We start from the raw sequence: 21,751 nt of genomic DNA on the forward strand, positions 1-21,751 counted from the left end.
CATAATTGCTAACATATTTGCTGAACGAACATACAAGGTAGGTTCGATTGTTACGTGTTATTTGTTTATATAAATATTCTGGTTTTAAGAGTTTTCTTTGTCTCTAGAAGAAAAAACAAAATGGTGTCCTTTTTGGCAAATTATTTTTAACCTGTTTTCTTCGTTTTATTTATTCAGTATTTCTGGTTTAGCTGTAATAATTACCATCTTATAATTTTTCTTCTTTTTCGATGATTTCCCAGCTACCTACACATTAAGGGCACGATTGTACCTAGTAAGAATGATCCAAGGAACCATCCCCACATCTCTTCCGATTCTTGCAACGCGGCCTCGTTATTTTTGTGTTATACATTATTATTAGTATGTTGCAGAATAATAAAGTTAAATACACAAACAACCATTTCTTTATTTAAAAAGTAATTACTACAAAACTTGAACTTTAGTTTAAAGATATGAGTACCAATAAAACGTATTAATAGCTATGAATAAAAACGGAAACAATATTCTTGACACGCGATCAATTTTAGAAACCGAGTTAAATCTGGGTGATCTCTTTTTCTTTCTATAACCTTTACTGCTCTGAGTGGATACTCTTCTACTTGCTACGCTAAATCGACGTTTGGCTGTTGGTGGAGCTTGATGGCTCAATCTTCGGGCTGGTGGCTTGGTGGCTGGTTTTGTGGATGTAGAGGGAAGTAAGTCATCGGTCAATTGAATGATTTCATCAAATCGAGGATTTGGTTTGGAACATTCGTGAACGCTCTTAGCGACCGATTTTGAAGCCTAAAAATGAGAGTGTTTAACTATTTCTTACAGAGTGCAAGTCAACATTAAACAAGAGACGTACTGCAATTTTTTAAAATGAGCCCGTACATAATTTTCAATTCTGTAAATATTTTCTCACGAAATTATTTTGTTAAGACCACCCACTTATCTATTTTGACTTACAATTAGGTTCATCAGTACTTACGGTAATAACCTTAATAAACTTTTTTTAAAATTTACTGCTTTAATGCCGGAGGTCTATTTGAATCTATACTATCCCTTAGAAGGCCCGACTGAAAAATATACCGTGAGTAATTTTTGGTTGTCCTCGTATAATTGGTATAAAAATAAAAACAAGTTAAAAAAATTTTAAAAAGGGCTGTTTTTTATACAACTAATTGTATTTCTTTCTCCTTATATACACTATCGTCTATTTTCGTCTCTAGATGGACGTATACTTAGCAGGATTTTACTGTAGTTTTTCCTTCTATAGCAATAGTTTCTCTAGTGAGTATAAATATTCGGTTTTAATAAAATTTCCAGATATTTTCAATTCTTTCATACTATTTTTTCATAAGACTTTTTAATAATAAAATACGTAAATTTCGAAATTATTAATTAAATGTACATATTTAAAAAGCGTAAACCTTGAAACAAAGATGCATAATATTATCTAACAGTCAAATTATTATTATCTAAACAGCAAATAAATCTTTTTAATAATATTTTCTTCGTTTTGCTTTATATGTGGTTTCGCAGCTGTAAAATCAGATTACTTCAGTTGGAAAAAGACAAAATTGCAAACGCGCTCGAAAACACCAAAAAAAGTATTTTATTGATTTTGCTTTAAGAAGTGGAAAAGAAAGGGAAATTTTATTATAATATAATCTAGTTAAAACATAAGCATGAAAAGAAAATCAGAGAAGAGAAAACGTGATACAAAAAATACGACGTCGCCCACTGGCGGATCCAGAATTTTTTGGGGCGGGGGTCGTGGATCTTAAGGGTGATTACTTTTCTCTAATGCAAGGTCACTTTTAGTCTTACCACCAATAGGATAAGTGGGTTTTCAAATATTTGGGGGGATCATGACCCCGTGACCCCCCCCCCCCCCATGGATCCGCCACGGACGTCACCAAACTCAAGAACGAAAGCAATGCCGAAGACGGCATTGGCATTTCAGATGTAACGGCAAACGGTAAGACCCCATTTTAACAGTCCCCGTTTCAGCGGTTCTCGATTCCACCGACCCTTTTCAGCAGTCCCCGGTTCAGCGGTACCCATTTCAGTAGTCCCCGTTTCGGCGGTTCTCGATTCCACCGACAGGAAAATGAGTAAAAACAGGACCCTCTTGGGGACAGTAGTTTTAACAATAAAAATTAATTTTATAAAATAAACAATAAATTGTCCCAAAATCACCCTATATATAGCTTTAGAATTGCATAAAAAGTAGGGTAATATGGTAAAAAATTTGCAACAAATTTGATGTTTTATTTACGTATTTTCAAGATAATATTACATTATGCAACGAGCATTTTTAATGATGGTCATTTATGATGCCATTACGACAAATCCGACAAGCCTGGAAGAAGAAGAGAAAAAAAAAGGTTCAGTCGCGCTGCAGTCATTCTTGACGAAGTTGAGTTAGATGATTTATTTAAATAAATAAATACACTTTGTAGAAGATGAACTATAACTTGCAAAGAAGCAATTTGTAAGTTGTAGACGTTGACTAGAATAATCAAATTAAAATTCATGAACATTCTTTTATTTTTAATTTTTGTACTTAATTATATAAATTTATTCAAATAAATTACTATTAAAACGAATACAGAAATTTAATTCTAATTATTGAACTTACACATACATCATTAAATAATGCAAAAATATAATTTATACTTATTAGATGCTTACCTAGACAAATATTAATAGATTCATCGAATAAAATTATAATAAAACAAAAATTACTTTATCAAATTAAAAAAAATGATGTATTGCATTAATTTATAATTATTACAGAATTTATCTAATTAATATACTTTATTTAATAAAATTTACAGAATCCTTACAAAATAATAATAATTGTAAAATTCAATAACTTTTATAATAAATGTAATCAATTTACTTTTCAGGGATTTTCCATTATTTTAAAGGGTCCTTACTTTTTATTATTTTACTGCATACACAATCCATAAATTGGATTATAAAATGTAGATTCTTGTATAAAATCTGTTCAATTTTCACCTATTAATATTTGTAAATAATTGAAATATGGTTTATTAAAAAACAAATCTTAACTTGATTTCTACTGGTCATATAAAACTATTTTTTTCTTTTTTAATGTATATTTTTTATTATATATTTATCTTAATAATATACTTTATTTAATAAAATTTACAGAATTCCTACGAAATAATTTTAAAATTCAATAATTAAAAAAAAATGTAATCAATTGATTTTTCCATGATTTTCCATCATTTTAAAGGGTCACAACTTTTTATAATTTCACTGCATAGGCAGTTCATAAACTGGATCATAAAATGTAGATTCTCATATACAATCTGTTCAATTTTCAGCTCTTAGTTTTTATGAACAACGGAAATATGATTTATTAAAAAATAAATGCTAACTTGATTTCTGTTTGTCATATAAAATTATTTTTTCTTTTTTTATATGAATTGTTTCATCAGCTTTTCATTGAGCCTACATGCAAGTACGGAGCATAAAAAATATCTAAATTATTCTAATTATTTATAAGCTAAAAAGTCAGGTCTTTTTCAAACAGTTTTTTTAATAACAATTTCAATAAAATGTTAAAATTTTTTTAATACGTCTTAAAATTAAAGTCTCAAATAATCGACTGCGATCTGCTAAATATCTCACAGAGTCACTGTAGGGCAAGAACAGTTGTATAAACAATTGCTCTCTGGGAAAAACAAGTTGAATAACTTATAAACTATTTGGTCGATCGGGTTGAAATTTAGCACAATTAAATAACTCATTAATTGACATAATTTAAAGTCATTAAATTTTACGTCATTGTGCAAAAAATAAAGTTATTAATATTTATAATTTACTGCAAAAATGAGGTTTTTTTGCAATTATCTCGGTCAATTGTTTATATATTACAATATGCTTACCACCAAATTAAAGAACTTTTTAAGATCTACATTTATTTGAAACATTTTTCTCTAAAATGTACAAGAAACGTTTTATAGTCAAAAAACTGCTTTTTTCATTCTTTACAATTGTTAAAAAAAAGCAAAATAAGCTGTACGTATTCACGGAATTATCATCAGTTATCCCTCATCTACCGTTTAAAACTTTGAAAACCCTGTAGAACATCTTTACGTGAAATCGATGATTTTTTTCCCTATTAACTGGGGTATATACCAGATACTTAGATATTACCTGTATATTTTCAAACAAGAATTAGTTAAAATAATATCCTACAATAAAACTAATTACTTATCATTGTCATATTATTATTTTCTTATTTAGACCGCTCTATTGGGGACCACGTTTATGGGGACCACGTTTATGGGGACCGCTGAATTGGGCACTGCTGAATCGGGGAACCGCTGAAACGGGGACCGCTGTATTGAGACCGCTCAATCGGGGACCGCGCTTATGGGGACCGCTGAATAGGGGTGAAACCACGGCAAACTTACTTCTGAATAAAAATCTGGAGGATCTTAACATCATCATCATCAATGGTGCTACAACCATATGAAAGAGCCTCGACCTTCCCAAGTCTATTACGCCAGTCAGTCCTATCCATTGCCAACCGTTGCCAGTTTGCTGCGCCTATTTTTCTCCCATCCTCATCTACACCATCTTTCCATCTAAGTTTTGGCCTACCCCTATTTCTACTTCCCACAGGTTGTGACATAAGGATTCTTCTGGGAGGGTTGTTCTGCTGTGATCTTGCTAAATGTCCTGCCCATCTTAGTCTTCCCATTCTTACAAGAGATGGATATTAACATAGAATGGTGAACAATTAACATAGCCATGAGAAAAGCAGCTCAAAGGAGATTAGAACAAGTAAACAAGAGGAGGGAGAAAACATGGTTTGAAGGTGGTTGTAAAAGAAATACCTATGGACGACAGAAACAGTTTAAGACAAAAATATCTAGACAACCACCCAATTTAACAAAATGGAGCGAGCAGAAATGCTACAAATTTGTAGGAGCAAGAAAAGACAGCATATAGTTAAAGAGCTCCAATAAATTGAAGAATATCAAAATATTAATAAGAATATAAGGAATTTCTACAAAGAGGCGAAACGAAGCAGTGAACAGAGAATGTGTAAGCATCCAGAAATACTATATGAGTAAAGAGGAGACAAGAAGGGGAGTTGGATAAAGCATTTCAGCGAGGTGCTTAACGGGGAATTGGATCGTAACGATCAAGAGGAATTTTTGTAGTCACCGACCAAGAAGTAAGAGAAGTAATAAAAAGCACGAGAGACTCCGCTTAAATTCTTCTTCTTTACGTGCCATCTCCGCGACGAAGGTTGGCAATCATCATTGCTATTCTTACATTTGGCACTAGAGCCCGAAAAAGTTCAGTTAAGCTGCATCCAAACCATTCTCTGAGATTCCTCAGCCAGGACATTTTTCTCCTACCTATGCTGCGCCTTCCTTGAATCTTTCCCTGCATAATTAATTTTAGGAGTTCATATCTGTCACCACGTGTTATATGACCAAAGTATTGAAGTTTTCTTATTTTGATGGAATCCAGTATCTCCCTGCTGTTCTGTATTCTTGTTAGTACTTCCTCATTAGTTATTCTGTCTGTCCAGGAGATTCTCAGCATTCTTCCATAATATGTGCACATTTCAAATGCTTCCAATCTATTAAGACATGGTTTGTTAAGAGTCCATGTCTCCACATCATACAAAAGAACAGAAAATACATAACATTTTAGTACTCGCTTTCTAAGATTTAGGCTGAGGTCTCTACTACATAATATTTATTTCATATAAGTGAATGCACTTCTAGCCTTTTCTATTCTAATTCTGATTTCTTATTTCCGCTTAAATATATGTCATTAAATATTTGTGTTAGGCCTTGAGTAACGTCAGTGTTGAAACAGTCTTATGAGTTCAGCATATGCATTGTCCAGGAGGTCTAGGAGTCTTGCCATCTTTAGTTATGACATTGTTTTTTCCTCTTCATCTGATGTGATTGATAAGTGGTCATTACATATGTAGGATGAAGTTTGTTTGGACCTATTATCTTCAAAGAGTTCTTGTAATGCAAATTTCTTCTTTTTAATCTGTGATGAATTTTTCCTACATTTTTACATATAAATTCTGTTAGTATTCGATAAGGTTTTGCATCGAACTTTATTGAATGTTTTTTCAAATCAATAAAACCCGCCTATAGGCCATTGAAATGTTACGTTTAGGGTTGCATTTCTTAGAGGAGTCAATTTTATTTTTTTAATGTGTAGGGCGGTTCAGTAGAAGCTTAAGTTCAAGTTTTTGGGGTCGCCACCCTTGTCCTCCGGCCGCCATATTGGAAAAATGGGTGCAAAGGGCTTTCGCGCTGTATCTCCCAAACTCGCAATCCTACAGAAAATTTAATTACACATAAAATGTAGCAAATTAAATTTTCTACAATTTTATATCTATTACTTTTTATCGTCAAGTGACCAACAAAAAAGTTATAAACAAAAATATGAGAAAATTTTGTACTAAGTTTCCTTTTGGAAGTTATAACTTTTTTCCGTTCATTTCACAATAAAATACCATCATAGCGATTTTGTAGAAGATTATTCAATGAACAATTTTCACTATAAAGTTGTTTAATTTTATTTATTTTCTACGTTTTACAGCGCTCCAATCTTGACCAGATTCTCGAATTCTCATAGGAATACAATAAAAAAATACTTTTCTATCTAATATATTAGTCGAGCGGCAGCAATCGTTATGCCGACCACGAAAATCAAATTTAAGCTGAATGACCAATTTTGGTCTATTTTTATGTTTTCGAGGTCGCTGAATCCGAATATGAAGTTTATTTTTATCTATATTTGGTGGAACATGTTCAAAAATCAAATTTTATACAAAAATGTCTAAAATCAATTTTGATGATTTTTCAAATTTACCTCGCTGTATCTTTGGTCGCTGTAAATATTTCCTTTTGAAAATTTTACTGTGTCATCTTTGAAGTATGTAGATAACAATAAAATTTTTCCAAAATGTTTAAACATATTAAAGGAGTTGTTAGTTTTTAAACATTTTGTCATCATATTTCGTTAGTTTCATGTTTATTTAAAAAAGTTGAGTGACAAACTTTTTAGTTTATAATTTTAACCAACACAACAATAAAACATAATTCATGAAGAAGTTTTTTGGAAAATTATAAGTCAAAATATACAATAGGAAAAAAGTTATGTTACTTCATAGACAAGCGGCACACTCCAAAAAACGCTTATTTCTCGAGATCCTGACCACGGTGTGGTGAATGGCTAATTTTGATCATACTTTATGATTTTGATATCAAAAATTCGTTTTTTGCTCTTCTTAAGAATTTTGCGTTTTGCGGTTTCGTCATTCTTCTTCTGAACCAGTGAATTTGTCCTCAAACAACTTCTTGGGCCTTTTCTATATATGCTTAGGGTTATAAGTTTTATAGTGGGGAGAAAGGTCAAAAACAGATTAATGATAGCATAGGAATTTTAAAATCATAATAAATTGCATGAATAAAAAATATATATACATAGAAAAGTAAGCCTGACTTTTGTTTTTATTGTATCCCTATGAGCATTCGAGAATCTGGTCAAGTTTGGAGCGCTGTAAAACCTATATAAATAAATAGAATTAAACAACTTTATAGTGGAAATTGTTCGATGAAAAACCCTCTACAAAATTGCTATAATGTTATTTTATTTTAAAATGAACTGAAAAAAAGTTATAACCTCCAAAAGGAAACTTGTTAAAAAATTTTTACATATTTTTGTTTTATATCTTTTTTGTTGGTCACTTGACGATAAAAAGTAATAAAAACAAAATTGTAGAAAATTTAATTTGCTAAATTTTATGTTCAATTATATTTTCTGTAGGGTTGGTAGTTTACGAGATATAGTGCGAAATCCCTCTGCACCCATTTCCAAGATGGCGGCCGGGGGACAAGGGTGGCGACCCCAAAAACTTGAACTTAAGCTTCTACTGATCCCCCCATACACTAAAGAAATAAAATTGACTCCTCTAACAAATGCAAGGTATGGCTTAAAAAATGTAACATTTTAATGGACTACTAGGTAAATATCAGGATTATGTACTGTTCTGCATTTTTCTTACATTTTAAATAAATTAAATATTTTTTAAGTGTGGTATGAAAAATACTAAGATTGAGCATTTCAATTGCGCAAAACAATGAGAACTGTTGTAATTGAAATCTGGAAAAATTTTATTTTTTATTTGCACAATTAATAAATATACTGAATTGTGGATTGTGTTTTCTTTGTAAAGTCGTATTATTATAGCTTACCTTTGGTTGCACATACGAAGTATTACTATCTTCATCCTCACTGCTTGAATCAGAACTGAAGCTAAAGTAACATTCTCCAGAACCATACTTAGTAAAATAGTGAACGACTGCGAACTACAAATAAATATTTACTTATATAATAAATATCATTTATAATATTTAAATATCTACAAAAGTTAGATAAAGTGAGAAAAAAATCGTATAGTAATCTGCAAGCAAAAGTAATTTAGAGGTCATCCAGGTATTCCAAAATAAATTATCCATAGTATATATATGGTTTTTCAATAAGTTTTGCGGTTCGATAAGAGAGGGCATTGCTACTAGAATAATTTTTTTTGTTATATTCGTATGCTCTGCATATGAACGTATGTGAAGTTTTATTTCAATCTGCCAATTCATTATTTTTTAGAAGCCACTTTGTATCGATGTGTCACAGTATTTTTTACAATCGAAATAATCAAGTATCGTGTACTACTATGCTAGCGTCCGTAGCGGCAAAATATGACAATTTTGGCGAATAATGATTGAATCATAATTTTTTTTAATAGATATTTCGCTTACCTTATTATTGCCGTTTTGATTTTTATTATTTCAGGCTACTACGTCGTGCATGGAGCGAATAGAGGTTTCTTAACTTTGGTGCGTCCGACAACTGGCGTACCCTTAAAAATTTGTTGGCTAATATTACCAATGTCGCCTAATATAGAAATAAATAACAAAGCAATTCCACAAGCCAAAAGCGTTAAATACCTTGGTATGCACCTGGACAAAACTTTGACATGGAGAACACATATATGGAAAAAGCGCCAACAGTTAAATTTAAAATTTCGTAAACATTATTGGATACTGGGCAGAACATCGAAGTTGTCTATACGTAACAAACTGTTGGTATACAATACAATACTCAAAACGGTCTGGACCTATGGGATCCAGCTATGGGGTACAGCAGCAAAATCCAACATATCCATAATGGAAAGATTGCAATCCAAAGTGTTACGCTCTATAACAGACGCCCCATGGTTCGTGTCAAACAAAGACATTTATTGTGATCTAGAAGTACCTACGATCAGTGAAGTGATAGTTCAGTGCAGTGTTCGGTACATAAAACGCCTAGAAAGCCATCCAAATGCCCTGGCAATAAACTTGCTTGATAATAGTCAACAAACTCACAGACTAAAACGTAAAAATCCACTGGACCTTATTTATAAATAAGTTTTATACCTCACCGTAATTGTGTTTATATTTTAGATATATGTATTGTTTGTAAATGTAAAATGTATGTTTGTATGTAGCATATTATCGGAATGTCATGTTTGTTCCATACTAGAGGTCCAGTCATTGGACTGACCTCTCTAACGTCAATTCTTTTTTATTTCAAACCCCAAAGACGCTTATTGTTAGAATTTTTATAACTAACAGATTGCTGAATAAACGTTTCAAAAAAAAAATATTACCAGTAAATTGTAAGAATTTTTATCAAACAATCCCGCCAAAAAAATTATCATCATTACTTCATAGTGCGCCCCCCATAGGGGAGGCGCACGCGTCATAAAATTTATACCCTCACATCTGATTTTAAAACGTTTTATATACTTGGCTTGGTCTTTGTAACTATGTCACTATATCCGCAATTTTTGTAATCCATTTTAAAAATAGTTCTATGCTACCTAGGCACCTGAAATTTTCAGAATAGTTCAGAACTAGCTAACAATGCAATATTTAACTGCTATTATATAGATAAATGGATTTTTTTTAATTTCAACCGATTTTAAAAAAGGGACTAATGCAATGACATTTAAATTCCATTTTAAAGTACGTTAATAGATCGATAGGTGGTGGCTCAGTAGTTGAGCATTAGACTGCAGATCCAGAGGTCCCGAGTTCGAATCCGGCTGTGCGTATCTTTTTTTTTTTAATTTTTTTAAAATATTTAAAAGTAAAATATACTAAAAATTCATAAGTATTATAAGTTATTCATTATATGTAAATATTATATATACCATTTTAAATATTTCCTTAGATTTATATGAGTTTATAATTTTATATTGGGTCCTATAAATAATAATGAAAACGTTTTATTATAAAAAGTTCTTTTTTATAAAAATGTAATTATTTGCAGGATTGTTTGATAAAAATATTAACAATTAACTGGTAATATTGTCCGACAAATTTTTAAGGATACTCCAGTTGTCAGACACACCAAAGTTTAAAAACTTCTATATCTACTAAACACCCCTCTCGAAAATTTTCCGAAATAGGAAAGTTGTCCGATTCGACATGAATAACTGAATAAAAAAAAGTATCAAGAGAGTGATAATATTTTCTTTATGGTGAGCCCAAGGACTATTATCAAGACTATCAAAAAATTTACCATTTGTCACAAACAACGATCTCTTCAACAAGTCAATGTTGAGGCTATCCAGTTCCTTGGCAACGCGGATCTGGTTAGAAGCCTCAAGAGGAAGAAGCACTTCAAGGTAGTTCAGTGAAAAGTGAAAAGCCGAGTTTGATGAAGTGATGGTTCACGTTAGTATTTGTGTACAGTCCGTCTAATTTACTTACCGTTGCACGTCATGATCTACGTTAGAGATCTAAGTTGACATTGTTGCCCAATTACAAAAAATTCTTGAATTCATTTGAAATTAAATACATCACATAATTTTTGAGGAAGTGGATTATACAGCAAAACAAATTAATGTTCAATGTAAATAAATAAAAACTTTATAAATAGAAAACAAGACATAAGTTATAATCTTACGTTAAAATACATAATAAAAACTGTAAATATAATGAAACAAATACTTACAGTAAAGAATATAAACAAATATGAAGTGTCATCACCGCAACTGTCAAATAAATGTTACCAATGTATGCCAAAATATCACCTTTGTTCGATTATAGTTACAGTGTATTCCGAACAAATGTGCTTCATAAAAACGCTTTATAATCCATTTATACAAATTAAATGAAACATATTATTGTGTATATCTTTAAGTTTAACATTAATAGAAATCTTTAAATATTTTTTCTACGCGTATATAATAAAATATGTCTAGTGGCTGTAATGCCAGTGTACTCGGCAAAGTGATTCTAAAAAAGAACACACCTACCGCCTAAATATTTCGTGTTGGTATCATGTGACGTCACGGGCCCTGACGCGGATGACGTGCAACGGTAAGTAAATTAGATGGAGTATAGTTAATTAATATAGCCTAAGGGACACTGGTGAGTTTGTCTTAAGTTAATACGCATCTTATTGGTATATGTTAATAAAAAATTATAATGTTAGATAATATCAAAAACTTACTTGTATGATTGTTGCAAAAATAAAAGCAAATGACAGAAAAACAAAAAAATCCAGTGCAGTTGGATAAGGAACTTTGGGTAAATTTGTCCTTGCTTCCAAACCTAAAAAGGTCATTGTCAGAACTGTCGTTATACCTAAAACAAATTATAAATCAACTAATGAGTACAATTTTTTCCGGAGGTTTAATAGACCAGGGCGCATCTGTAAAAATATTAGTACATTTGGACGTTGAGAGGTGACTTAATTTTTTTGCAGAAATTGCTTGGAAATAAATCAAATAATAATATTTGAGTTATCCTCCCTCTCAAAAAGGTCCGGAACATTGTTTTAATAATCAAAATGTCAAAAAATTAAGGAAAAATTCGATTTTTTCTTCGTTTTTTGATTATAACTTTAAAAGTATTCATTTTCGAGAAAAGTTGTACTGACATAAAAGTTGCGTAATTAAATTTCCTACAATATCGAATTGGTTAAAAATTTAAAAAATAGTCACCCTTGTTGCAAAATAGCAATAATTGCGAAAAAACCATACAAAAACAAGTATTCGCATTTTACGTTTTTCAACCATTTATGCTACATTTAGGACCTTCATATTTCACCCAGAAAAACTATATGATACAGTAAAACAATAACGTAAATTTCATTAAGATCGGTTCAATAGATTTTGCAAAATAAATTTTGCAATCCAGCTTTCGCAAAGAAAATTCATTTTTTCAAAATGTTACAGGGCTGAAAATAAAGCAGATATCAAGTTGAAATTTTTTTTGCATATAGAAGTATACTGTACCTTTCATTTGCAATTTTGCAAAATTAAAATCAATTAACACCACGGCGTCAGGATTTTTTTTAATTAAACATTAATTATTGGTGCTACGCGCAGGACAGAGGATAGTTTGCTCTGATTGGGCATTCCAATGACCTTTGATAATGATTGATACATTTTAATTTTTATTACATTTCGATATAAATCAATAAATTTGTTTATTGCAAAATAAAAACACATACTTTGTCATTTGAAATAACACTTTTATTAGCAAAAACTTTCTTTGTTCATATATTTTAACTTAGAGAATAAAAATTTATTATTTTGAAACATATGCAATTGTTTAAACAATATTTCACAAACAATAATAAAATTAGTTTGATTTTTGTGGAATTAAAATCTTAAGATAAATATTAATATTAAAATAAAATATAGTAAGAAAATAATATATTAGATAAAGATTGGAAGAAATTTTGGTGGAAATCAACTTGTGTGAATCGAACACCGCTGTCCTGCGCGTAGCACCAAAAATGAATGTTTATTTAAAAAATTTTCTGACGCCGTGGTAATTAATCGATTTTAATTTTGCAAATTTAAAATGAAAGGTACGGTACACTTCTATAAGCAAAAAAAATTTCAACTTGCTATCTGCTTTATTTTCAGTCCTGTAACATTTTGAAAAAATGAATTTGTTCTGCGAAAGCTGGATTGGAAAATTTATTTTGCAAAATCTATTAAACCGATCTTAATGAAATTTACAGTATTAATTTACTGTATCACAAAGTTTTTTTGGATGAAATATGAAGGTCCTAAGTGTAGCATAAATGGTTGAAAAACGTAAAATGCGAATATTTGTTTTTGTATAGTTTTTTCGCAAGTATTGCTATTTTGCAACTAGGATGACTATTTTTTAAATTTGTAACCAATTCTATATTGTAGGAAATTTAATTATTTTAAAGTTATAATCAAAAAACGAAGAAAAACATCGAATTTTTCCTTCATTTTTTTACATTTTGATTATTTAAACAATGTTCCGGACCTTTTTGAGAGGGAGGATAACTCAAATATTATTATTTGATCTATTTCCAAGCAATTTCTGCAAAAAAATTTGAGTCACCTCTCAACGTCCATCTCAAAACAGATGCGTCCTGGACTATAAGAAATATTTTAATTTTATGTATTTTTCTTTTGCCGTTATTCCCAGAGACAAACAATTTTATATCTATGCAAAATATTTGTAAAGAGAATGGTTAATGAATCATTTTCTCCAAGTCACCTACACTAGTGGTCACAACATTTACTCATTGTAACTTGTTTTACAGATTGTAAATAAATTGGGAGGTTAAATAAAAAAAAATGTATTTTTCTTTCTGGCTAATTATATTATAAGAATTTTCCAGTTGGTAATAATTATTGATATAAAAAAATTACATTTATTTTAACCACTAACTAATTTAAATTTGGTCTACTGAATTTTAATGCGAAAAACTGTTATTTTATTTCATATCCTTATATACTTTTACCTATTTTAACATTTTTTTTCTCCTATCGTTTAGCATTAATTTAAATCTTCTGGCGATTTTAATTAATTTTTATTTCTTTTTTTTTTAATCTATCCGTTCTGTACTTTTTTATATGTTTGTTCCCTCTATTAGTTATTGACTCTGGTTTGTCACTACCAATTACTATAGTTCCAAGGTATTCGTATGTTACTCTTTTTTCCTAAAACCTCATCGCTGTATTTTCATTAATTTACTTTATTCTTCTCAGTTCTTTACAGATAATCGTTTGTCCAGAATCCATTTCTAAAAACAACCTTCTCGAGGTTAATAAAACTTTAATTTACTGTCCAGGCGTTTGATTAAGATTTTAGCGAATAAGTCAAGTCAAAGTTTTCAATCTAATAAAGTATAAAATAATATTAAATTAAAAGCCTTATTGCCAGCATTTTTCTGGTTACACCTCCGTGGCTTCTAAAAATGCAAACGGATGCTGGAGCAAGAGAAGATGAGGGAATTCTAAAATTTGCAATTCACATCTCACCTGTCGAGCGATGAAAAATTCCAACGAAAAATGGGCCCCCATGTACTCAGATAGAAGTAGACTTATAGAAATAAAAATAAATAAATATTTTCATTTCGGTGCGAAACGAAACCAAAGCCGTCGTATATTTCAGTTCGCTTAGAGAGCGCTACAAGCATTCTGACCGATTGCAAAACTCGTTAGTTTATCATCAGAGAATGCATCTCTAAACAAACTAAAATAATTCAGAACACTAGCCTCGAATTGCAACTAACGAAATGGCATGGGTGTCTTAGCAACATCTGCTAAAAACACGACATCAAAGTTTTCAATTTAATAATATATATATATATATATATATATATATATATATAAATATATATATATATATATATATATATATATATATATATATATATATATATATATATATATATATTTTATTGTTACAAACGCCATCTGTTTATTTCAAACTATAAACACTAAGCATTTTTGTTGAACAGAATTTGAAAGATTAAGAGTGATCGCCCAGTGGTCATAACTCTATTGGTTGAATGTTTCTGGATATACATTGGTATGACTTATATCTATTTACTTCACTACTTAATCTAAACTTATTTTAAACTTTTACTTGTTGTCTATTGTCTATAGGGTAAATCCAGTGGACTACGAATATTTAGTCTGTTGTTTTGTACACTGTTGTCAAGGAGACCGATTACAAGATTGTTGGAGTGCACTTCAAGACGCTTTAGATATTTATAACTACACTGCGCGATCACTTGTTTCACTGGCTTTATGATGGAACTGTAGATCAGGAGTTTATTTTTTAATGATAGAGGTGAGTTACTTCCAAGTAGCCAGTAGTGTTTTTTAAGCACAATTCCTAGTTGTTTACGTTTATTCCAGATATGTGTTTTCCAAGTTAGCCTCGTGTCTAGATGTAATCCCAAGTACTTGGCACTATCTTTTTTTGGTATTAGGTGGTTGTTGTAATATATTGATGGTGTGTCACCGTGACATTTTGTAAAAGTTACATTGGCTGATTTTTCATTGTTTATTTTATTCTCCATCTACAAGCCCACTTATGTGTTTTGTGTAATCTTGCTTGTAATGTGCGAGTCGCAATTTCGGGATTTTTGTCTTTTACCATATTGCAGTGTCATCTGCAAATGTAGCTGTTAGGTGATGGTCATCGGTTGGAAAGTCAGCTGTAAACAAAGTGTAAAGTATGGGACCAAGTATACTTCCTTGGGGCACACCAGCTTTTATAGGATGAATGTCTGTTATAAAGTCATCATATCTTATTTGGAAGTGCCTTTCTTCAAGATAAGATTTGAGCAAGATGTAGAGTGGATGAGGTAGGTTTTTCTTTAGTTTATAAAGCAATCCGGGGTGCCAAACCTTGTCGAAAGCTTGGCTTATATCCAGTAATACAGCATTGCAGTAGCTCTTTTCCTGAAATGTAGTTTGTATCATATCAATGACTCTGTGCACTTGTTCAATGGTCGATTGTTTAAGGCGAAATCCAAATTGATGCGATGGGACTAGTTTGTGTTCATCTATTTCTATTAGTAATCGTTCTTTTATAATTTTCTCTGCAATTTTAGACATAACAGGTAACAAGCTTATTGGTCTGTATGATTTTATCTCTTTAGCAGGTTTTCCTGGTTTTTGTATTAGTATAATGTCTGCTAACTTCCATTGTGCTGGAAAATATCCTAGCCTTATAGTCGCATTTATTAGTTGCGTTATCATTTTAATCCCTTTTTTTGGTAGTTGTTTGATTATCTCGCCAGTAAGGAGATCGTGTCCAGGTGCTTTTTTGGTACGAATTTCGTATTTAATAATTTGTGCTACTTCTTTGGGTGTTGTTAGTTTGGGAGGTGGAGACATTTGACATATACTACCTAAAAATTCATGTATTCTTTCATCGATATTATTCTCATCTGCAGGTAAACGCTGAAATACTTCTTCGAAGTAGTTTGCAAATGCTTTTGCCTTTTCCTGGTTTGTTCGTAACCATTTGTTATCATGCCTGATAGGCGGGATTTGTTGTTTTGGATTTTTCAAATTTTTTGTGGCCTTCCATAAAGAATAGTCGGAATCCGCAGTTGGTGTTAAATTCTGCATATAACTTTGAAAATATTCATTTTTAAGATTTTGTATTAATTAAACTAAAAAGGGGTAGTTCCCTGGATTGGCTGTATACCTTATAGTTAAACAAACTGGAACATGAAGTAAAAAATATACCTTTTACATAGAAGTGGTTTTTACTTCATGTTCCAGTTTGTTTGTATTAATTCTTTTAGTTGTCGACATTTTCGATTGTAGTTGGTTTTGTCATCTGGGTGTCTCGTTATTTGCCACCTTTTTCTAAGCCTCCGCTTTTCTAGTATTTCAATTCTAATGATTTGTGGGCATTGTCTTCGGTGCCTTTTGTTTTTAGTCTCATGGGGTGTAGCTTCCCATGCTGCTTGTTGAACCAACTTAGTAAAATATTCAACTGCTAATTCAATATCATTTGGTGTTTTCAGTGGTATTTGTAGATTTATATTTTGATCTAGTATTGATTTAAAATATTCCCAGTCAGTTTTTTTGGAGATCAGATACGGTGTCGCCTCCTTTTCTTGAGGTATGGTTGATATGGATGCAATAATTGGAGTGTGGTCAGAATTTAAATCATCGCTGGATCCTATATTTAAGTGCTCGTCTGAGATACCTTTTACAATGAAAAAGTCGAGTAGATCTGGTACTCTATTTGGATCACTGGGCCAGTATGTGGGTTGATATGTAGAGAGGTGGCTTAAATTCATTTCTTGTACAACTGAATATAAAACTCCTCCCCTTCTTGGAGGTGAAAGTCTGGAACCCCAACTAGTATGTTTTGCGTTATAATCACCTCCAGCCAAGAATCTGTTTCCCAGTGTTTTGAACAGATTTACAAAACCTTATTTATTTGGCCTGTATCTCGGAGGACAATAAACGGCCGATATCGCAAGTGGCCCTACCCAATCTTCTATTACGATACTTGCTGCTTGCATAAAATCTTGTTCAAATTTGGGCAATTCATAATGTTTCAGGTTCTGCCTGATTATTACTGTTGCTCCACCTCTTGGATTTCTCTCAGCATCTGGATGTCCTGCATTATATATGTTAAAGTTTGTTATTTTCAACTGAGCACTGTTAAATAAGTGTGATTCTGAAATCAACAATATATCGATATTGTTCATGTTTATGAAGTATTCAATCTCATATTTATGTTGATATAATAAAATATAAAATAATATTTAATTATTAACCTTATTTGGACCATTTTTCTGGTTACACCTCCGTGGCTTCTAAAAATACAAGCCTTTACGTACCTACTTTTAATTATTGAATCACTAAAATGACCAAAAACAATAGCGAAATGCAATCCAAGTAATTTATAGGTAAATATTTGTATTAAAATAATTGCTCGAAAATTGTTTTATGAACGGTTTACCTTCAGTCAGTCAGAAATTGATATTGTCCAAAAAATTATGTTTGTATAGTTGTTGAACTTCTACTTTTTTTCTAAATCTTGTATTGACGACCATATATACCTACGACGTATTTCTAGCGGTTGGAACGAATATTTTGCATTTGAAATCAAGTATTAATTTAAATTTTAAATATTTTCTATCTTAACTAAATACCTACCAAGTGATACTCTATCTGCTGTAGCTTCTCTGTTCAACCAAAATGATACCCAAGAGAGGACCACAAGGAGTACGCATGGTCCATATACTTGAATTAAAAAATTTCCCATATGTCGCTGAAGGTGAAAGCTTACCAGTAATACCGAATATTCTAAAACCAATAAGTTTTATGTAAGATACATAACTATATAAATAAGTAAGATAAGATTATTTATATAAAATAATTATTCTAAAATTCTACAATCAAATAATATTGATGGCAGAAACATGACCTGACACAGCAGAGAGGACAAAAAGATTGCTCGAAACAGCGGAGATGAAAACCCATCGAAAAATCAATGGTAAGACACTACGAGACAGAGCTTTACTAAATTTACAATCAAGATGCAGTAGAAATAAACAAACCAAGACACGTTAAATGCTACTAGGAGCACTCCCGAATCATAATATACAATGTATATATATATATATATATATATATATATATATATATATATATATATATATATATATATATATATATATATCAAGCAGTGATTCTTGAGGATGCAGTCTATTTTGGCCCACAAGACAAAGAAAACTCTTTGACTTACTGTCAAGCTTTCGAATTTATTTTAATTCTTTTTCAAGACATCTGTTGACAAAAATATACAATTATAAAAATTATGTAGGCACTTACAATTTTCTTAATTACTTACTAGTCATGAGATTACATTGAAAAAATTTGAAACTTTACTAAAAGAGTTTTCTTTGTCTTGTGGGCCAAAATAGACTGCATCCTCAAGAATCACTGCTTGATATTTGAATATACAGTCAAGAATACCATAATCTTATATATATATATATATATATATATATATACATTGTAAATCCTAAATCATGATTTCCAAAGTTTATACATTGTAAATTTTGATTCGGGCGTGCTCATAGTAGCATTTAACGTGTCTTGGTTTGTTTATTTCTACTGCATCTTGATTGTAAATGTAGTATAGAAGTACAGATATAGGGGAGAACATTAACGACTGGGTAAGAAACAGAAGAGTTGAATGAAATGATCACATAAGCCGAATGAGAACAAATAGAATAGTAAGGACAGCGAGAGACAGTTCCCCAATATGAAGACTATCAGTGGGAAGACCACGAAAACGATAGAACGGCAACTTACTGGAGGCACATTGAAAAAAACAGACAGAGTTATGTCCATACAAAAAGAAGAAGAAGAAGAAGAAGAACATAAAATAATATTATTTTTTATGCACACTATTTTGTTAAGAGTTAACGTTATACAGGGTGTAACGAAAATACAGGTCATAAATTAACTCACATATTCTGAGACCAAAAATAGTTCGAATGAACCTAATTTACCTTAATACAAATATGCACATAAAAAAAGTTACGTCCCTTTGAAGTTACAAAATGAAAATCGATTTTTTCGAATATATCGAAAACTATTAGAGATTTTTTTATTGAAAATGGACATGTGGCATTCTTATGGCAGGAAAATCTTAAAAAAAAATTATAGTGAAATTTGTGCACCCATAAAAATTTTATGGGGGTTTTGTTCCCTTAAACCCTCCCAAACTTTTTTGTACGTTCCAATTAAATTATTATTGTGGTACCATTAGTTAAATTCAATATTTCTAAAACTTTTTTGCCCCTTAGTATTTTTTCGACAAGGCAATTTTTATCGAGTTGCGGCTTCTTTTTAAATATGTTTACATAAAAATTTTAGGGGGGTTTTGTTCCTTTAAACTCCCCAAATGTTTGTGTATGTTCCAATTGACCTTTAACTGCAGTACCATTAGTTAAACACAGTGTTTTTAAAACTTTTTTGCCTCTTTGTATTTTTTCGAGAAGGCACTTTTTATCGAGATGTGACTTCTTTTTTAATATGGTTTAAAATATACCGAAAAAGGTAAATCATAAATAAATTTTCATATTATTACCAAGTCTCCATAATCGTACTTAACCATATACAAATATTTTAATTTTTACAATGGGAAATAAGCCACAATGTTATTAAAAAATCATTTTTATTAACATTGTAAAAATTAAAATTGTAAAAATGCCACAAAAAAATAGCTTCAGAACAACATATACAAATATGTGGTGGATTTGACAAATATTCAAAATATCTCGATTAAAACTGACTTTTCGAAAAAGTAATAAGAGGCAAAAAAGTTTTTAAAATAGTGTTTTTAACTAATGGTACTACAATAATAATTAAATTGGAACGTACACAAAAGTTTGGGGGGGTTTAAAGGAACAAAACCCCCATAAAATTTTTATGGGGTGTCCAAATTTCACTATAATTTTTTCTTAAGATACTACTACCATAAGAATGCCACATGTCTATTTTCAATAAAAGATCTCTAATAGTTTTCGATATATTGGAAAAAATCGATTTTCATTTTGTAATTTCAAAGGGCTGTAACTTTTTTTATGTGCACATTTGTACTAAGGTAAGTTACGTTAAATCGAACTATTTTTGGCCCCAGAATCTGTGATTAAATTTATGACCTGTATTTTTGTTACACCCTGTATAAATGTATATGTTCATTGCTATGACTAATCTTAATAAATAATAATATTTATCAATTAAAACTTTAAAATTTAAAATTTGTTTCTAGAAAAATGATATATTTGATTCAGTCCGGTTCTGTTGTTGTATTTATCTTTTATTTCTCAAATACATCAAATCAATAAAATACTCTGCATTCGCTAATCCACCTTGTTGGTTTTTCTCCACTACTTGCATCTCAAAAATGTTAAAGGTTTTACGGAGGCGTAAAAATCAACATACGGTTACCATAGTCTGAATCACCGGATGAAAGCAGAGAATTTTCCTGCATTTTCTTTTATTATAGGTGTACACGTAAGATGTTAATAACTACTTTATTATGTTTCCAACTTCTGCGAAGTTTCTTATCGATTATCTATAACAAGAAATCAAACTTAACTGAGTGATTTGGCAACATTTAGCGCCCCTATGAGTATACTATTATCACAATATTGTGCCTTCGTTTTTGATAGTGTCACGTACTGCTGACGCACTGTTAGCAAAGGTTCGCAGCACTTTCGGAAAACGGTGCACCTAATATCTCTCGAATTAATATTGATGCAGTGGCGGCCCGTGAGGTAGTGCCATAGAGCCATGGCACTACCTTGCTAACTATCCATAAACATATTTTTTATCTTCAAAACTTTTTAATTCCTATTAATTTTTTTGTGTGTATTTCTTTTGATCTTCATAAATTATATAAAATATGGCAACTATAGGCGCAATACAATCCCTGCCGACAGCGGAGAGTATTCGACAGGAGAATCTCCTTCGCGCCGAAGTCAGTACTGGCACGAGTAAAGAGAGAAAGATTTTACGAGCATTATATGTAAGTGACAGAGAAAGAGCTATATTGGACTATTAGTATACCTTAACCTCTGTGCCAGGCACGAGGGTATGAAGCCAGGTCTATTTATTTTGAGTTTCTTTACGTGCTGGTTTGTCGCTTTTATTATGTATATTTTCTGTTAAAAAGTTTTTGTATTTATAATTAAACTTTTGGTGCATCATGATCGTGGGTATTTTGATAATATTTTGATTATTTCTTAAGTTTAATTTATTAATTGACAATAAAGATTAGTATTTTAAAAATTTTTTTGGTGGTTTTTCGCTAGAAAAAAAACTACAAATGTTATAAGGTGTTGTGGAGCTTTC

General features: G+C 31.0%; 1 protein-coding gene across 1 annotated transcript in view; it reads right to left on the minus strand.

Moving 5' to 3' along the window:
- Positions 1-386: 386 nt before the first annotated feature.
- Positions 387-21,751, minus strand: part of LOC114329928 (gamma-aminobutyric acid receptor alpha-like) — a 47,708-nt gene continuing 26,343 nt past the window's right edge. Inside the window, exons 7-10 of the mRNA XM_050648149.1 lie at positions 18,038-18,187; positions 11,572-11,705; positions 8,265-8,378; positions 387-783 (exon numbers count right to left, since the gene is read on the minus strand). Of these exons, the coding sequence (XP_050504106.1) occupies positions 445-783; positions 8,265-8,378; positions 11,572-11,705; positions 18,038-18,187 (737 nt within the window). The 3' untranslated portion in view covers positions 387-444. The remainder of the gene's footprint in view (positions 784-8,264; positions 8,379-11,571; positions 11,706-18,037; positions 18,188-21,751) is intronic.

The sequence above is a fragment of the Diabrotica virgifera genome, chromosome 4 (genome assembly GCF_917563875.1).
Source record: "Diabrotica virgifera virgifera chromosome 4, PGI_DIABVI_V3a".
NCBI classification, from domain to species: Eukaryota; Metazoa; Arthropoda; class Insecta; order Coleoptera; family Chrysomelidae; genus Diabrotica; species Diabrotica virgifera.